The sequence below is a fragment of the Lactuca serriola genome, chromosome 8, assembly GCF_051521515.1.
Source record: "Lactuca serriola cultivar US96UC23 chromosome 8, Lser_US96UC23_V15, whole genome shotgun sequence".
Lineage (NCBI taxonomy): Eukaryota > Viridiplantae > Streptophyta > Magnoliopsida > Asterales > Asteraceae > Lactuca > Lactuca serriola.
This window is the reverse complement of record NC_136415.1, coordinates 200,574,361-200,591,201: the sequence shown is the minus strand read 5'-3', so window position 1 is coordinate 200,591,201 and position 16,841 is coordinate 200,574,361. Positions and strand designations below refer to the sequence as shown.

At 36.0% G+C, this 16,841-nt stretch overlaps 1 protein-coding gene, 1 long non-coding RNA gene and 2 other non-coding genes across 4 annotated transcripts; 1 reads left to right on the top strand and 3 right to left on the bottom strand.

The window, feature by feature from the left end:
• Nucleotides 1-285: 285 nt before the first annotated feature.
• LOC145071538 (small nucleolar RNA R71) lies at nt 286-392 on the bottom strand. Its single transcript, XR_013690547.1, has one exon. It is a non-coding gene; the product is annotated as a small nucleolar RNA R71 (small nucleolar RNA).
• An 889-nt stretch (nt 393-1,281) lies between these two features.
• LOC145067755 (uncharacterized) lies at nt 1,282-1,938 on the top strand. Its single transcript, XM_079014814.1, has 2 exons — nt 1,282-1,573; nt 1,688-1,938. Exons 1-2 carry the CDS (start codon nt 1,282-1,284, stop codon nt 1,936-1,938), a joined length of 543 nt encoding a protein of 180 aa, XP_078870940.1.
• A 10,503-nt stretch (nt 1,939-12,441) lies between these two features.
• On the bottom strand, nt 12,442-14,751 carry LOC145071095 (uncharacterized). The gene is made up of 2 exons (XR_013690234.1): nt 14,241-14,751; nt 12,442-12,888 (listed from the first exon to the last, which is right to left on the bottom strand). It is a non-coding gene; the product is annotated as an uncharacterized LOC145071095 (long non-coding RNA).
• LOC145071841 (U6 spliceosomal RNA) lies at nt 14,447-14,549 on the bottom strand. The gene has a single exon (XR_013690806.1). It is a non-coding gene; the product is annotated as a U6 spliceosomal RNA (small nuclear RNA).
• Nucleotides 14,752-16,841: the final 2,090 nt, after the last annotated feature.

Sequence of the window (16,841 nt, the reverse complement as noted above, 5' to 3'; positions counted from 1 at the left end):
ACATTCGAGTTGAAGGGGCACATATTGACTGCACTGAAGGATATCCCATTTTTCGGGAAAGATCATGAGGATGCTTTTAAGAATCTAGATGAATTCAACGACATTGCGGATTACTTCAATGTCCCAAATGTCAACAGAAACACAGTCTTGCTTAGGATGCTTCCCATCACTTTCAAAGGAGTTGCTAAGGAGTGGTTAAAAGCACTTCCACCGGGTATAATTACCACTTGGGCTCAAATGCGTGAGCAATTCCTGGACCAGTTTTGCCCTCCATCCAAGATAGCCAAACTCAAGAAGGCAATAGCCAACTTTGAGCAACAGCCGCGGGAGTCATTATACAAAGCATGGGAGCGGTACAAGGGCTTGCTCAGAAATTGCCCTCAACATGATCTAAATGTGCAACAAGAGATGTCAATCTTTTATGATGGGGTCAATGTTATGACAAGACAACTCCTTGATTCTCAAGGACCTTTGACAAAGAAAAATCCAAGAGAGGTCAAGGAGCTAATTGAAGAATTCGCGAAGCACTCTCGCGAATACCACAACCCTAGGCAAGATGGAATCAAAGGCAGTGGAGGGGCCCAAACTGAAGAAATAGCAGCTGTAATGGCCATGCTGAATAAGATGGATCGAAGGATAACACAAATGGACCAGTAAAAACATGCCGTAAGAGTGGGTTGCGAGAGATGTAGTGGTCCACACTTGACCAAGGACTGCAATGTAGATGAGTTTGGGAACAGGAAAGCTCAAGTGTGCTACTCTAGTGGGGATAAGTTTGATGAGGACTGGAGGAAACCGAAGAAGGAGTGGATGCCATATGAAGAGTATAAGAAGCAAAAAGAAGAGAAGTATAGGCAGACAGGTCGAGGCTTTTATCAAAAGGAGCAGCCACCAGCCGAGAAGAAACCCGACATAGAGACCATTTTGATGAAGTTTATGGAAGCTTCGGAAAAGAGACACGATGCCACTGATTCTGCTATTATGGAACAACAAACTTTAATAAAGAATCAGCAAGCCTCCATCCATAACCTTGAAGTACAATTTGGTCAATTAGCCACTCTGGTTCACGAAAAATCGTCCCCGAAGAATCCCGAAGTAAAGACCCAATCTCACGTAATGGCCATCGATACTGAAGAAGAAGCAATCTCTGAGTTCCTGGAGGCATTGGGAGAAGAACCACAGCAGCCCGATCCAGAACCAAAGAAGCCAAAGTTCGAAAGTGAAAAGTTTGTTGAAACAGCTTCGTCACGATGTGGCACTCCTCTGGCCACGACATGGCGCATGTATGATCAAAAAGTCTTTGAACCCGTTCCAGTTTATCAGCCACCATTGCCATTTCCACCCCGAGCTGCACTTAGTCTACTGGAGAAAGAGCATATAGAGTTTGTAAAGCATGTGAAGGGGATCCCGATTAATACTCCCTTTGTCGAGTCCTTATCCAAAACTCCTGAGAATCAGAAATTACTGCAAAATTTGATAGACACTCGCAGGCAATTAAAGAAGCAGTCTAAGGTGGTTCTAAGTGAACAAACCTCAAAAGCCGTGTTGGGAGAGACACCAGAAAAGATGGGGGGTCCTGGACGCCTCACTCTTCCGTGTGATTTTGGTAATAAAATGAAGGTTAATGCTTTAGCCGATTCTGGGGCTAGCATTAATTTGATGCCTTTTTCATTTTATCAAAAATTAGAAATTCAAAAGATGAAGGCTACAAAAATGAAGATTCACATGGCGAATCATTCAGTGACACAACCCCGGGGCATCGTGGAGGATATTTTAGTGAAGATTGGAAATTTTATTTTTCCAATAGACTTTGTAGTTTTGGATATGAAAGAGGATCCCGATGTTCCAATAATCCTTGGTTGTCCATTGCTTAACGCTGCTGGGGCTCTTGTTGATATTCGTGAGTCTAAGCTCACTTTGAGGGTTGGAGATGAATAAGAAGTTTTTGGAATACAAGATGACTTCCAAGAGGATCATGTTCAAGAAGAGGTGTTCACAATTAACAAAGACAATGAACTAGAAGAACTGGAAAAGCTTATGGAAGAAGAGATCAAGGCAGTTCATCAAGTCAAAAGAGCAAAACCGAGGGCATTTGTTCCATATTTGATTGAAGTCATAGCTTACAAGAGTCCGCCTTCTTGGGTGAGCAAAGAGAATGAGGAGATGACAAGTGATGAAGAGGAGGTCACTTCAAGAGTGAAAAAGCCGGTGGTGAAAGAGGAGGAGGATGCTATGGAGTGTAAGGAACAAACTAAGGGCACAAAACGCAAGCTTGAAGAAGAGGGAAAAGCTAAAAAAGAGAATTCAAAGAAGGAATATAAAAAGGCGAGTTCAAGCTTACAAGAGGCGATTCAAGGAACAAAAGATCTTAGTGGTGGACTCTTCAGAAGATTCAACGTAGAAGGCACGGAGTCCAGCTCAAGACTCCAAGAAAAAGAAGCGCTTTTCGGAAGGCAACCCGAGTTTGGTTTGCATTTTTTGTTCTTTTAATTTTTGAGTTTTTAATTAGGAAAGATAACAACTCATCATCCAATAACTGATACTTAGTAAAGAATTAGCTGTGGGAACTTTAATTAATAAATGAGATGCAAAGTAGATAGTTAAAATGTATGATTTTAAAAAAATTTGCAATCAGGCATTTGCCACGTTGTGGGCTGATACAACCACGTCGTGGTAAAAATGAAATCACGGGAACAAATGACAGTTTCAAAGTCCACGATGTGGGCACAGCCAGCCACGACGTGGCCTTTAAAAAGTCACCGGGGGGGACCATTTCCTTAAAACCCTTTGACCAATAATCCCCATTCCCCATTTGCTACTGTCGCACGAACGGGAACAAGGTCCCCACAGCCAATTTCTTAATTTGCTTCCAATTTCCTTGCAAGTTCTTGTCAATTAACTCTACTTGGTATGTGTTCTACCCATTAATTGTAGTTATATCTTACAATTTTAAATTTTCATGGTTAGGGTTTATGTGATTCACGAAATTGGTTGAAACTAGTTGTTGATTCTAGGTTGCATGTCCCTTAAATGTCCATAGGAACAAACCCCAAGCATTATTTTTGGTGGAAATCGCATACAAACTGGCTGATCCACACACAGGGTTCGACTGCGGTCCACGACGTGGCGAGCCTGGCCACGTCGTGACTTCTGGCAGACAGTTTAAATTGTTTTAATGTTTTGGGTGTTTGCTGCTTTGGTTTGATTTTGTATGCAGAAATGGGACCATGAAGAGCTATTCCACAGGAGGAAAACCCGATTGATGTGGCGAGTATACATCCCTTATATCAGTGTCCTCAAAACATTCCCCGACCATTGTTGACTACTTATGAGAATCGGTTGGGATGGCTGTACAATAGGGAATTTGTGATAGACCCAATTATCGATTGGGGATGGCTCGGTGGTGTGGGAATGGTTGCTGAGTTGGAACGCTATTGATCGAAAACATACGAAGGGGATCAATTTTCTTTCACTTGTCACGGGTGGAGGAATTTGTTTTCAATTCAAGAGCCCGTATATCGGGAATTATCGGTGGAGTTTTTCTCTACCGTATGCTTCGAGGAACGCACCATTGATTTTACTTACAACCGGGCACTTGTGTTTCGTTTGGGTGGTGTTTATAGAGAGTGTAGTCTTTGGGAGTTTGCTTGGCGTATGGGGCTTTATACCGAAGTGGAGACTCAATCTTCGTTTTTCATACCATTCTTACTTGGATGAGTTGGGGATTTTAATCCTGGTATTATGGATGTTCAGTTCTGGCGGGGCATTTCTAGCCATGAGTATAATACTCGTGACTCGAGTGAGTCACAAATTCGAAATCCTGTTTTCCGATTTTTACATCGCCTGATCACTTTTTCAATAAATCACAAGCATCATGGTGATAAAGTCCCCATTCATAATTTGTTTTATCTATGGACTCTGATTACCCCGGGGGTTTGTTGTGATTTACCGTATATGTTGGCGAGGTTCATGAGGAAGAAAGCGGCTAATTCTAGGCCCGGGAGTCCGATTACCGGGGGGGGGGGGGGGGGGGGGGCATTTGGTTACTCGCCTTGCTAGGTCATATCATATTTTGACCCATGACTTTGTGAGGAATCTTACTCGATTCCCGGACACTGATTTGACCATTCAAGTCTTAGGAGTTATGCGGGTAGTGGTGAATGTCGGGGGTCGTTTTGTTATACCGCCGATAGATTAGGAGCAAGAGGAGGCACACCTAAGGCATCAACCACCAGCCAGACCGCGGCGTCGGAATGTGCGAGCTAGAGGAGAGGTCGAGAGAGAGCGTGCTACTTCACAGTATGTACAGGGAGTGCCCACCGATTCTTTTCAGAGTCGGGTGGGAACTTATTTGGATAATCTCCGGGGGCATGCCATTTATCATGGGTATTTATTCGCATTTGGGTGTGACCCGACCACCTTCTATGCCACCACAGTATCCTTATTTTCCAACAAGGGAGGAGCTTTGGCGTCCGTAGAATGACAGGGCAGGACCAAGTGGAGCGCAGGACCAAGGAGATGATGATTGATTTTCTTTTCTTTTCTTTTTATTTTATTTTGTTTTAAGTAGTTTTTTTTATGTTTGAATTTGGTTTGTAATGTAAAACTTTCTTGAACTATGATGTTACTCTTTTATTTCTTTTGGGTTGTTCCATTTTTCAAATTAGCATTGGAATTCTAAGGAGCATATAAGGTTAACTCTAGAGTCGTGTTTGTCTAGTCAAGTCAAGGAAGCTTAGAGTCGTGAGTTGGAACCCACAATTCAAGATAAGTGTGGGGTACGTTAGTAGGAGAGAGGTTACAGTTGGGAAGTATATTTACATAGAAGCGTCTTAAACCATTTAGCCATTGGTCAAGCTGCTAGGATGCATGAAGGAATAAGGCATTTTTGTGTGATGTCCAGTTTCCACGACGTGGGCTCCTTACGCCACGTCGTGGCGCTCATGAAACTTGAAGAATAAAGCAGCCTGTTGTTCGTGTTTTCATCTTATATCACGACGTGGTGCTTTCTGCCACGACGAGTATATCCTTTCCCACATTTCTACTTACTAGCACCCACTTTGAAGAATTTAAGTTTCGAGGCATGTTCGTGGTTTATTTACATATTCACCCAGTTCTACACCGAGTTTCTATTTTTGGAGTCCATATTCAAGACACACGTTTTCCACACTTTTGGAGATGCTCACGCCACTATCCTAGGGGAGTCTGTTCCTTTTTCTCCATTTTCTTTAATTTTGATTTATTTTTATGCATACAATGAAGGCATTGTATGAAATATGTGTGGGGTAGGGGTAGAAAAAGTAAATTGCTAGATAATCATAGAATTTGATAGTAAAAATTGAAATTTTTAATAATTGAATCTAGTAATAATAATTTGAATTATAATTGCAAGTGTTATGTGGGATGATCCGATGAAAGTTCAAATGTTTAGTTGAGCCAATACACGTTATAGTGCATTTGTGGCCTCCCTTATTTTAGTGAAATCATGGAACAAAAACATAACTCTGCTTGGTTTGAGGGATGCAATATGTTTAGCAGCCTAAACCTGAAATGTATCGAGGAAAATTATTATCATTAATCGATAAAGGTTGAGGTTGAGCGTCTCTGCTTAAGCATGTAGGTTTTGAGTGGAAAAAGTGAGGTAAATGTAAAAAAAAGAGAGTGAATTACGAGAAAAGTTTGAAGAATTTTGGAGCAAATAAAGTGAAGATCAAAATATCAAAATTCCAAGAAATGCAAAAAGTTGAAGATGCCAAAGATCAAACAACAAAGGTGGTGAATTCAAAGAAATCAAAGATCAAATGTCAAAGAAGTGAAGAATTCCAAAAGAGCTCCATAGTGGTATCATATATTGTAATTCTAGATTATGTATGCTTAGGTTGCTCAACTAAAAATACCTTGAGGATAAGGAGGTTTTCTGCGGATGGATTCGGAGGGTTGCATAAAATGAGCATTGTTCGGAAAAAGTGGGCGAGTGTTTATGAAGATTGTGAGTATTTAAAGTATGGGGGTACTTTAGGAAAATTTTAGACACAAATGCATGCGTTGAGGTCTTGGTATAATGGATGAGCTAGAGTCGGATTGTTCTATATGGTGTTAGTAATTAAGAGTTAAGTTTAAATTTGCTTGAGGCAAGCAAAGCCTAAGTGTGGGGTATTTTGATATTGCCATATTTATACCTATTTTTAGGCAATATTTAAGTACATTTTTATTAATAAGTTGATAATATGTTTAGAATAATGGTACTTATGACTTTAAATTGTTATTTTCAGTCAATTAAAAGGATTTTCGAAGAGAGGGACCAAAAGTGACAATATGTAGAATATGGGAGACTTGGAAGACAAGAGATGAGCAAATCCACGAAAGCTACTAAATCCACGACGTGGAAAAGTTGGCCACGACGTGGCATGAGGATTCTAGAAGATAAAGATCGCAATTCGGAGGATTCCTTGCCCGGTACGGATAACTTGAAGCCCACGACGTGGCCTGGATAGCCACGACGTGGTACGGGATTTTGGAGTCTATTTAAATACTCCTGATCATTACGAAAGGAAGAAACTTTTGGCTAAAGGAAGGAGTTCCAGGAAACGATTTGGAGCGAAAGAAAGGTTCTGGAAGAAGGTTTTCAACACCAAAAAGAATAAAGGTCTATATTTTAGTTAATTAAGAACATGTTTTCTATTAATTCAATTTGTGTTGGTTTATTAGTTGCTATGATGAGCAGCTGAATCTAGCTACTCTTGTTTAGCTAGATGAAGCTTCCAACTCATGAATAGTTCAATGTTTATGGATTAAGTTTAGTTGGTAAAAATTGCTTGTGTTTGATTTGTATTACCTAGCATGCTATTGTTTGTTTCTCTAATTGTTTGATTGCATGTTCTGTATAGCTTAGTGACCATTAACTGTATGAACTTGTTTACCTAATGATTTAATGAACATTAAATTGTTAGAGCTAGGATTAACCAATCTTAGTTAGTAATTAGCGTAAATAAGCTTAGCTGTGCTAGAGAATGTGTATTGTGACTATAATTACGTTTATATTACAAATCTTACATAGCATATTTACATTCATAATTAGTTTTGTGTTTAATTATGTGTGAACATACATGGTTTGACATGAATTAGTTAATTATTGGTAAAGTTAGAACAAAATTACTAATACAACTAAAAACCAACTAAATAATCTGTAATCATTAGCTAGCCATAAGGAAGAAGTGGATTCAAACTAAACAAGACTGTGTTTTTATTTATTGAATTTGATTTAAGTTCATCTGATCTTGTAAAATCAGATAAAACCCCTTTTAACTTGTTAATAATTAGGTTAATTTAATAGTAAGTAAATTAATTAGTAACACCGTTCCTTGTGATCGATAGCCGACTTACCCCAACTATACTATAATCTGACTAGGTACACTGCCTATAAGTGCATAGTTAGTTAAGTTTGTAGGGTTATAAATATTAAAATTAGTGGGTACTTTTCTGCACATCAATTTTCATTTTTCTTAATTTTCATACCTTAAGTGGGAGGTGTTTCTTTTTCGTTTTCATCACAGAATGTAATTGGAATTTGTAAGATAAGCCATTTATATCTATAAGTTTATTTATGAGAAATATTTTAAACATGACATGATTTTGATCGATAACAAAAAATGAAAGTACAATATTATTTCATGTATCTTTTTAAATTCTTGGCTGTTAAACAACAACACAGGTGACCAAACATTTCTTTATTAAATGTTAACTTATTAATCTTTCTGTCCCAGGAAAAAGAATTGTCCAAAATAGGATGTTATTAGCTGTCCAAAGTAGGATGCCAAACTAAACAAAGAAATTTAAGATTGTCCTTTTTTTTTTGTATTATAGATCCCACTTTTTTTTGGTTTCCTATTTGCAAGATTGTACATTTGTTTTTTTTATTATTATTAAGGTATTGTAGTTTGAAAAAACCTACCCAATTAGAATATTAAACTTTTAAAATGTTTACCCATTTAAAGTAGTACAAATTGCTTTGTATTTCCATGATATTCTTATAATTGATTAGATTTAATGTTAGAATACACAAATACATGGACATGTCTTGCTGTTTCTTGCATTTCACCGATCTAAAAACTTCCAATTACAAGAAATAATAATGTACTTCAACTTATTTGTGTATTTTGGCATCCTACTTTCAATTAATTCGTCAATTAAAGTTCGATGTTTTCCCATCAATAAGGATTTTCTTTGTCCTAATGTAGAGACAAGTACACATAATCTTCTTCCTATTATTGTAATCATTTAAAGAGTATATAAGCACAATGTTGTAATAGAAAGAAACGGAAGTAGATTGCTATAATAACAATTAAAGGAGAAATTGGGCGTTGTTTTTATTAGACTATTATTATCTATCTTATATTTAGAGGGATTATTGTGTAATATTGTATCCTATAAATATCCCTTGTATTTACCATTCACAAATATACAATAACACAATACAATTGTCGATACCTAAAGTCGTTTATGGTATCAGAGCCTGGTTACCCTAATCTTGCCGCCAAATTCATTTTCCGACTCTAATTCGTAAGTCGAAACCATCTGTTCCTATTCATTCTCCCTTTAAACGATCCCACCATATACATGAAATCACAATCTTCTAGATCCTTGCCGCCAAGATTCTCTTGTGATACAATCTGATAAAAACTAGTGTGGTTATAAATTGATGTTGCTGACCTAATCGATTAAAGTTCATCTGTTTGATGCACTTCAATCGCAGACACAATTCTACCCTAGATACACGAATCAACCTTCATTATTCTAATACAACAAATCAATGGCTATAACATCCTTTTCTACAACCGAAAAAACAACACACAACTCACACAAGTTCGACTTTACTCTATCCCCTACAAATTATGGGTATTGGAAAGCCATGATTCAACCTTTTTTAGTCACAAACAACCTATTTGGTTATATTGATGGAACAATTCCTTGCCCAGAACCCACCCTACCATCAAAATCAACAGAAAAAGATGCAGAACCTACTCCAAACCCGAGTTACTCATCATGGCTTGCGAATGATGCACACATCAGAATGCTATTGTTGTTGACTGTCATTGAGGCCGCGTTTTAGCATGTGCAAGGTACAACTTCTCGTGATCTATGGCTCTCTTTGGAACGTGCATATACACCTCACACTTCTTCAAAGGAATATACCCTCAAGACACAACTGCTCAAAATTGAGATGAAAGGTGATGAGTCTTCTGCAGCATATCTCACCAGAGCACAAGAGTACTCTGCTACACTCGCCAACATTGAAAAACCAATAGATGAAACAGATCTCATTATGCTTGTGATCGCAGGGCTACGAGAAGAGTACACTGGATTCAAGTCTACCTTACTTGGGAGGCGATCTCCCATTGTCTTCACCGATCTCTTTGGTTTGCTCGATGATCATGACTACATGATCAAGAAACATTCCCCACCAGTAGCACCGGCCCAGGCTTTTATGGATGTTATCACAAACCGCAGCTCAACCGCCTCATCTTCTGTACAACCGGAGACACTTCAGGCCCTACAACAATTAGTGGCCCAGCTAGGCTTTCAACCACAGCCAAGCTCACCACAAGATTTCTACTCGAATTGATCAGGTTACAATAATTCTAACAAAACTCGTTGTGGCTATAACAATAATAACAGGGGCCGAGGAGGACGTGGTGGATACAACAACAACCACTCTCAAAGTGATCGTCCTCAAGGAGGTGGAAACCGGGGTCAGTTCAGTTGGACCTCTAATCAGAACATGATTTATGACACCTCCAACAGGTGCGCTATTGGGCACATTCCTTCTCAATGCTGAAACCGTGACCCCTCAACCCTTCGGATGAAACAACCATCCGCCAATTACGCTGACAATCACTCCCAGACATCATCTACCACCTCGTGGTTCCCTGACATGGGATCTAACAATCATGTTGCACCTGATCTCAATGGATTCGATACTTCTGAGCCATACTACAGTGAGGACAACCTACACGTTGGCTATAGCAGGGAACAGTACAACCTCAACCCAACCCACACAACATGTCGACATGTAACACAGAAATACACATACAGATTACCAGACAGTAAAATAGGTAATCATACAGATCTACCAGACTAACATATCAAACTAGCATGCATATCTAATTCATACTCAACATATCAACAACTACTAGGATATCAAATCCAATGGGCCGGCCTTAGTGTCGTCGACCCCTAAGTATAGTAAGGAAAACTCACCGCACGAGCAGCACTGACTGTCAAGATCCAACTCTCAAATCAAAGCTCCGAACTCCACCACCTACAACCACAATGTGACTTTCTCCATCAAAATCCCAAAATACCCTCAGAAGTCAGACTTGGTCAACCATGGTCAAATTCAAATTCAATCGGCCAAGGTCAACAGTTCATGTTGACCCAACTCGTCGAGTACATCTACTGACTCGTCGAGGTCCTTTAGTCTTTCAGAAAAACCAAGAAAACCCTAGCCAACTCGCCGAGTTATCTCAACAACTCGCCGAGTTTGCTTAGTATCTAGAAGGTCGACGAAACCCCTATCCAACTCGTCAAGTTTTCCTAGTCTTAGCACATTCAAGCATTTCCCAAGTGAATCTGATGCCTCAAACCATAGATCTGGTCCCCTAGAGTTAAGATACCACATAAAGTTGCTAACTTTATATCCATTCATGGCATTATGGGGCTAAAATACTCAAGCAAAGCTTATTAAGGGACTTAGAGCATGAAGGAGGGCCAAGACTTGATAAAGTTGGCAACTTTAAGTCCTTGGAGGCCATGAGGTGTCTAGATTTGAAGTTATAGCTTCATAACATGCTCAAATCCACGAATGGTCCTAAATAAGCTAATAATAGCAATAAACTCTCAAATGGAGAGATCTAGCAAATAAATGATCAAGGAATCGACTTTATACTTCAATATGGTTGCAACAACAGTGAAAATCCCAGATCTAAAGCCTTCCTCTCAATCAATCCTCTTCAAGCTTCAAGGTCCTTCCAAAAGTGCACAAAAAATACACTCCAAGCTCACACACACTCAAAATGAGAGATGAGGCACGAATTAGGGTTTCACTGGACAGGGGAGGTGATAAAGGAGGCCAACAATGAGACTTAAAGTTTTTAAATAGGGTGTAAAACCCTAAAAACTAAGGTTTCATAATCAGCCACCAACTCATCGAGTTGGGGCCTTCCTACTCGTCGAATAGGTCTTATAAAATACACGACCTTCTTTGTTTCTACACAACGAGCTAAGGCTCTCCAACTCGTCGAGTAGGCTTTATAAAATGCATGAAATCCCTAGAATTTCATACCTAGAAATCAAGATGTTACATATTTGGAACAAATGATCGAAATAATTTGTTTACTTATAAAGTTTATTACTACAAAACTATTGATTTAAATAATTATATATTTTTTTTTTGAACAAACCTATACATAAGATTATAAGTTTGTCAAGCATATTTTTTTAATTTAGATGATATTAGATTTGTTCACTCTATCTAACCCACTTAATCTTTTTATTTCCTCAAATGTTTCGTCTATATAATAAAAAAAAATCCAGATATAAATTGATCAAAATTACTAACACCTTAAGACAAATGCTTACTTGTCTTGAATTATTGTACTTAGGACACACGAACAACAATATGCACAATAACGTAAACTAAATACTAAATAGTTTAATGAATAAAAGAAAGCACAATTTATAATTTATAATAGGAGTATCAAGTATGCATAGTTTGGCTCGGGTTGGAAAGCGGCCTTCATTGGTTCATTATATAATTTCTGCTTCAGCCAAATCAAACGTTATATATAAATATGTATTGAATTTCTAATATGCATTAATAGTTTAATTGGTTTAAACATAGGTTGAACTTTTCTCTTTTTATTCAAAATCAAAATACCTTAAACAGGTTTCAAAACCCAAATACACCAACCAAACCAAAACTTTGTTACAACAAAATATCTTGTAAAATTACAAATACATAAATACTAGAATGCAAGAATTGAAAAGTTTAGGGTTGTTGAATGTAAGAAGTAGCCACTTACATTATTTTATTTGTTTATCATCATAACATCATAATTCTATTTCCTCATATATCACGCATTGTACTTTGAAAAATTTACCCAATCTTAAAGTAGAAAGCAATAAGATTGGGAAAGCTAAATAAACAAATTGATGAAAGTCCGTTGCTAGTTTTGTATTTAGCCTGAAAGGTAATCTCGCATCTTAATGATCACATGACATTGTAGCAAAAAAAAAAATACAGTTTTAACAAGTTCAAAAACAGTAAATTATTATCATATAATAAGTTTTTCCATTTATTTATTTATTACATCATCCTAATTTTGTTTCCTTCATGTCAACATCATACTTTAGCAAGCTTATTCAACTACAACAATGTTCCCAAATACAAAACAATTTCCATTACTATAAAGTTAGATTTTTCAAAGTCCAACCTCCTAAGTCCTAACAATGAAAAAAAATCTGAAAGTACAATGCCATAACTGGATACATTTTCTATAGTTCAATGTCTTAAACTCTTAATAAGAAAGATACTGAAACCACAATGTCATAACAGGAGAGAAATGAAACTATCAAAAATCGTCATTGTCTTCCTCGATTATATGCTTTGTAATGCAAGACAAGAGAGGACAAAACATATTGTACTACATTTGGTGGGTCTAGAACTAGGACTGATGTTAATTGGACAAAAGTTGCATTTTTTGTTGCATTCAAGAAAAGGTGTAAAAGACATGAATGCCCTCCTTATCAAATACATCCAATCCATGCAAAGCTTGTCCAGCAAATGAGACTTAAAATTGCACCACCAATGGGTCAAAATGAAAAACTTGGCTGAAAATGAAATTGGTCAAACAGGTCAAAATATGCCCAAAATACATACAAGAACTTGTACTTTCACTAATTTATTGATTTATCCATTTACCTATTATGTGAAGTAATTAAAACCACTACATATTTTTGAACCCTTTAAAAAACCATTCTTATCAGTTAACCGCTTTAGAATAAAGAAGAAAGTAATTTCACTATTTTACCGATTCAGCCATGAACTAATACTTTTTCATGATTAATATAATAATAGTTTGGTGACTAAACCAACAAGAAATAGTACTTTGGTGGTTAAATGGATAACGAAAATACGTAGTGCTTTCTGTGATATCTCTTTTTTTTTTTTTTTTAATTAATAGAGAATGGCAGGGTAGTGAGACTTTTCAAACTAAGTCCTAGTTATTTGCGAAGTTGCCCTCATTTATAGATGTCTGCATTTAGAGCTAGAACAAAAGGGAAGAAGTAGGGGAACTTCAACAGCATATTACAAGTTGAAAGCTAAAAAACCAGAAATGAATCAATTACATTTCACATCTTTTCTTTTTCATTTAATTCTAATCAAAATTAGCTCATATAAATCATTGGTAACCATTGTGATGTTAATGTTAACTAATTTGACTAAAAATGTAATTTATACGATGTTGATGGTGTAAGCATTTAATTGATAGAAAAATGAGAAATTAAGGTGATAGTATTATCTATCTTGCTTGTATAAGAGATGATAAACTGGAGGGTATAAGTATAACCAAAAAAAAGTTACAACTTAAACTTTCTCAATTAAGGCATTCTTTATGCATCAAGTTAAAAAGAAACACCTAGCTTATCAGGTTAAATCTTCTCAAGTTAAAAAATAAAAAAATAAATAAATAAAAACGTACCCAATTGCAAAGTGATAGAACTTAATCATGTATCAAAGCTTATAAGATGCATTTTTTCTTTCCCTCTATTTAATATTTTGCAGAAGTATACTTGAAGCTTTAATACAAACTAAACATTATAATTTCTAAACTACAAAGAAGATGAGTAAAGTATGTGAGAGTAAGCAACCTTATATACTGTTTGATTGTTAACTGCTGTTGAAGACATATGATAAATCAAGAAGTTGCACCAATTAGAAGAAAGACAACCAACAGAAATTAACGAATACAATCAGATAAACATGAAAAGTCTGAATCTCAACATGTAAAAACCAAACTTGTATCATAAACTTATGCCTGATTATTAATTGATTCGACCAAACTATTCAAGGATGTTAAGGAGCACATTTCCATCTATATGTGAATCATATACATACGCATCACAGGCTGCATAAAAACTAGAAATAAGTAAGAGTTTTTATCAGAAGTCATTAACAGTACCTTGTCGTAGCTTGTGAATCGGAGAAACAATTCCCTAAACAAAAAATTTGGAAGCCGTTTTAGCGAGATAGGGCAAACAATGGCACGAAGTTGAAGCGGATTTCCATTAGCGGTATTTCTTTGAAGTTGTTGAGTCAGAAATCAACTCAAAATCCAGACATAAAAGAATTTGAAGAGCAATCGATCGAGCAAATTAGGGCAAAAAAAAAAATTTGGACCATTTCTCGATTTGTGCGTGTCATCCTTGCGCAGGGGCCATGCTAATCTTCTCTGTATCGTTCCAATTTTATCGGATGTCCCCGAAGGGACGAACTATACTCGAAGGCCAAGCAATATAAACTCAAAGGATAGCGTACAAACCACCGATGTGGGAGGCCATGGCATTGATTCAATCAGACGATAGTTAAAGTATTTGGTTGTAAAAGCCCTAATTTTGACTGTTCCTCTTTTCAGTTTTACCACCTCAAGGTGAAGATGATGAAATCCTATCATGCACCAAACCTAAAAGACGACTCCTATTCATTTTAAGATGTTTTGGGTGAACAAAAGTTATAATTTATAAATCTTTAAAGATATTTTAGTTTTTTTTTTTTTAGACTAATTTATAGCTTATTTGACCTGTTTTTACTTTCTATATTAATTTGTCAATATGATCCCTTAATGAAAATTATAATCCGAATACATTTGTCTATAAGTAAATTAAAGCTTTCTCATTTTAATTGTTCATTTTTTCTCGTTAAAATAAATCATCCTTGTTGCAAAATATATAATAAGAAAAACAATATACAAAAAATTAAATATGTTTTATCTTTTGAGTATTTATCTCAAATCCTTCAATTCTTGTAAACAATAATCCTTTTGATATTTCACAACACTTAATAATATGTAACAAAAATCCATTTTAAAAACAAGGTAATATTAGGAATCCAAAAAAGCCACACACTTTGTAGCAAGGATTGTACACTGTTGATCATGGTGCAACGGACTCCGATGGCATAACATCAATCAAATCCACTTTAGGTTAATATTATAAAAGCTTTAAATTTTTAACGCGTAATTAGTAAAAGCCCTGATATCTTTTTTATTATTGTTGTGGCCACAACTTTCTCGCAGAATTATCATTCTAGCCCACTTAACGAGTTTAATGGTTAAGTTGGTTAAATTTTTTGCAAAATTAGTCCTAAAAAGTTGGTTAAAAACCATGTGGTAAAAACCATGTGGTATAATTTTTTTAAAACCTGAGCGACTAAATTTGAACTTTTTAGGACTAATTTTGCAAAAAAGTTAACCAACTTAACCATGAAACTCGTTAAGTGGGCTAGAGTGTTAGTCGCTGAGGTTTTAAAAAAATTATACCACATAGTTTTTAACCAACTTTTTAGGACTAATTTTGCAAAAAAATCTAACCAACTTAACCATGAAACTCGTTAAGTGGGCTAGAGTGATAATTCTGCGAGAAAGTTGTGACCACAACAATAATAAAAAAAAATATTAAGGCTTTTTCCAATTACTCGTTAAAAATTTAGGACTTTTATAATATTAAGTCATCCACTTTTATCTATTGTTGTTATAATATAACTTATGTGGATGTTGATTTATTTCTTACATTCATGTCTAGCATTATATCTAGATTCTCTCTTGTTAGCATGACGTGTACGACATTTTGGTTCAGTTTATTTTTAGGCTGCTTTGGACCATGTTAAATTCGTGGTATTTATGGTTTGATTTCTATTTCTCTTCACCATTTGAATTGATCAAGTGTCTAGCCTTAATGATATTTAAGGAGTCTGATTGCCTTTTCTTAAGCCTAATTGTCACGGGGTTGAAATCTTAGTCGGATATTATTTTATTGTAAAACAAACACCGGATGATTTTTCCTACTTTCAGTTTTGTAGCCATTTAAACTTTCCAGTTTTGTAGTCAGTTGACTAGTTCCTGGATAAGTTGGAAATGGAGATGAAGTTTTTTTAGATTGAATTCTTGTATGTGATGCTCTCTATTATGTTGGAGGTTAACGGAATGATCATTAATTGCAAGTCTTTTCAAGTATTTAGTCATGTGTTAATGACAATTTTATAAAATGATACATCTTAATTATGAAGGATGAAAAGTTTTTATTACAAACTCAACCGTTACAAATCAAGAAATAAATGGTCCTGTTATAAAGGAATGGGAAAATACATGTTTGGTTCGTAATTAGAAAGTTAATATTTGTATAGTCTTTAAGGAATCTCATTCCATTAAAACAAGTCTTTTTTAACTTTCACATTATACAGTTTCGTAAACTTCCAGATTCAGTCCTTCAAGATCAGAGCATTATCACTTTCAGCTTCCTCTTTTTATCTTTGTTTTGACCATCAGCCACATCAACTATCCTTGCTTGAATTTTAGTCCTTACAACAAAGCAAAAAACATTATCAAAAATTCATAATTAATGACGTGCCCCATTTCTATTCAAATACAAGATTGTAATCATGTTATTATTAGTTTTATCAGTTAAGCTTTTGGTACATTTAGGCTTCTCAAATACATGCTCTAATTTTTATTTTAAATCTAATAGCTCATTTAGTCCAAACTCTGATAACACATTATTAGCATCCT

Bases quoted from the DNA above. Each gene is read 5' to 3' on its own strand.
- LOC145067755 (XM_079014814.1), top strand. From the start codon at position 1,282: ATGTATGATCAAAAAGTCTTTGAACCCGTTCCAGTTTATCAGCCACCA. The intron at 1,574-1,687 runs GTCCTGGACGCC...ATCAAAAATTAG, and splicing joins GACACCAGAAAAGATGGGGG to AAATTCAAAAGATGAAGGCT.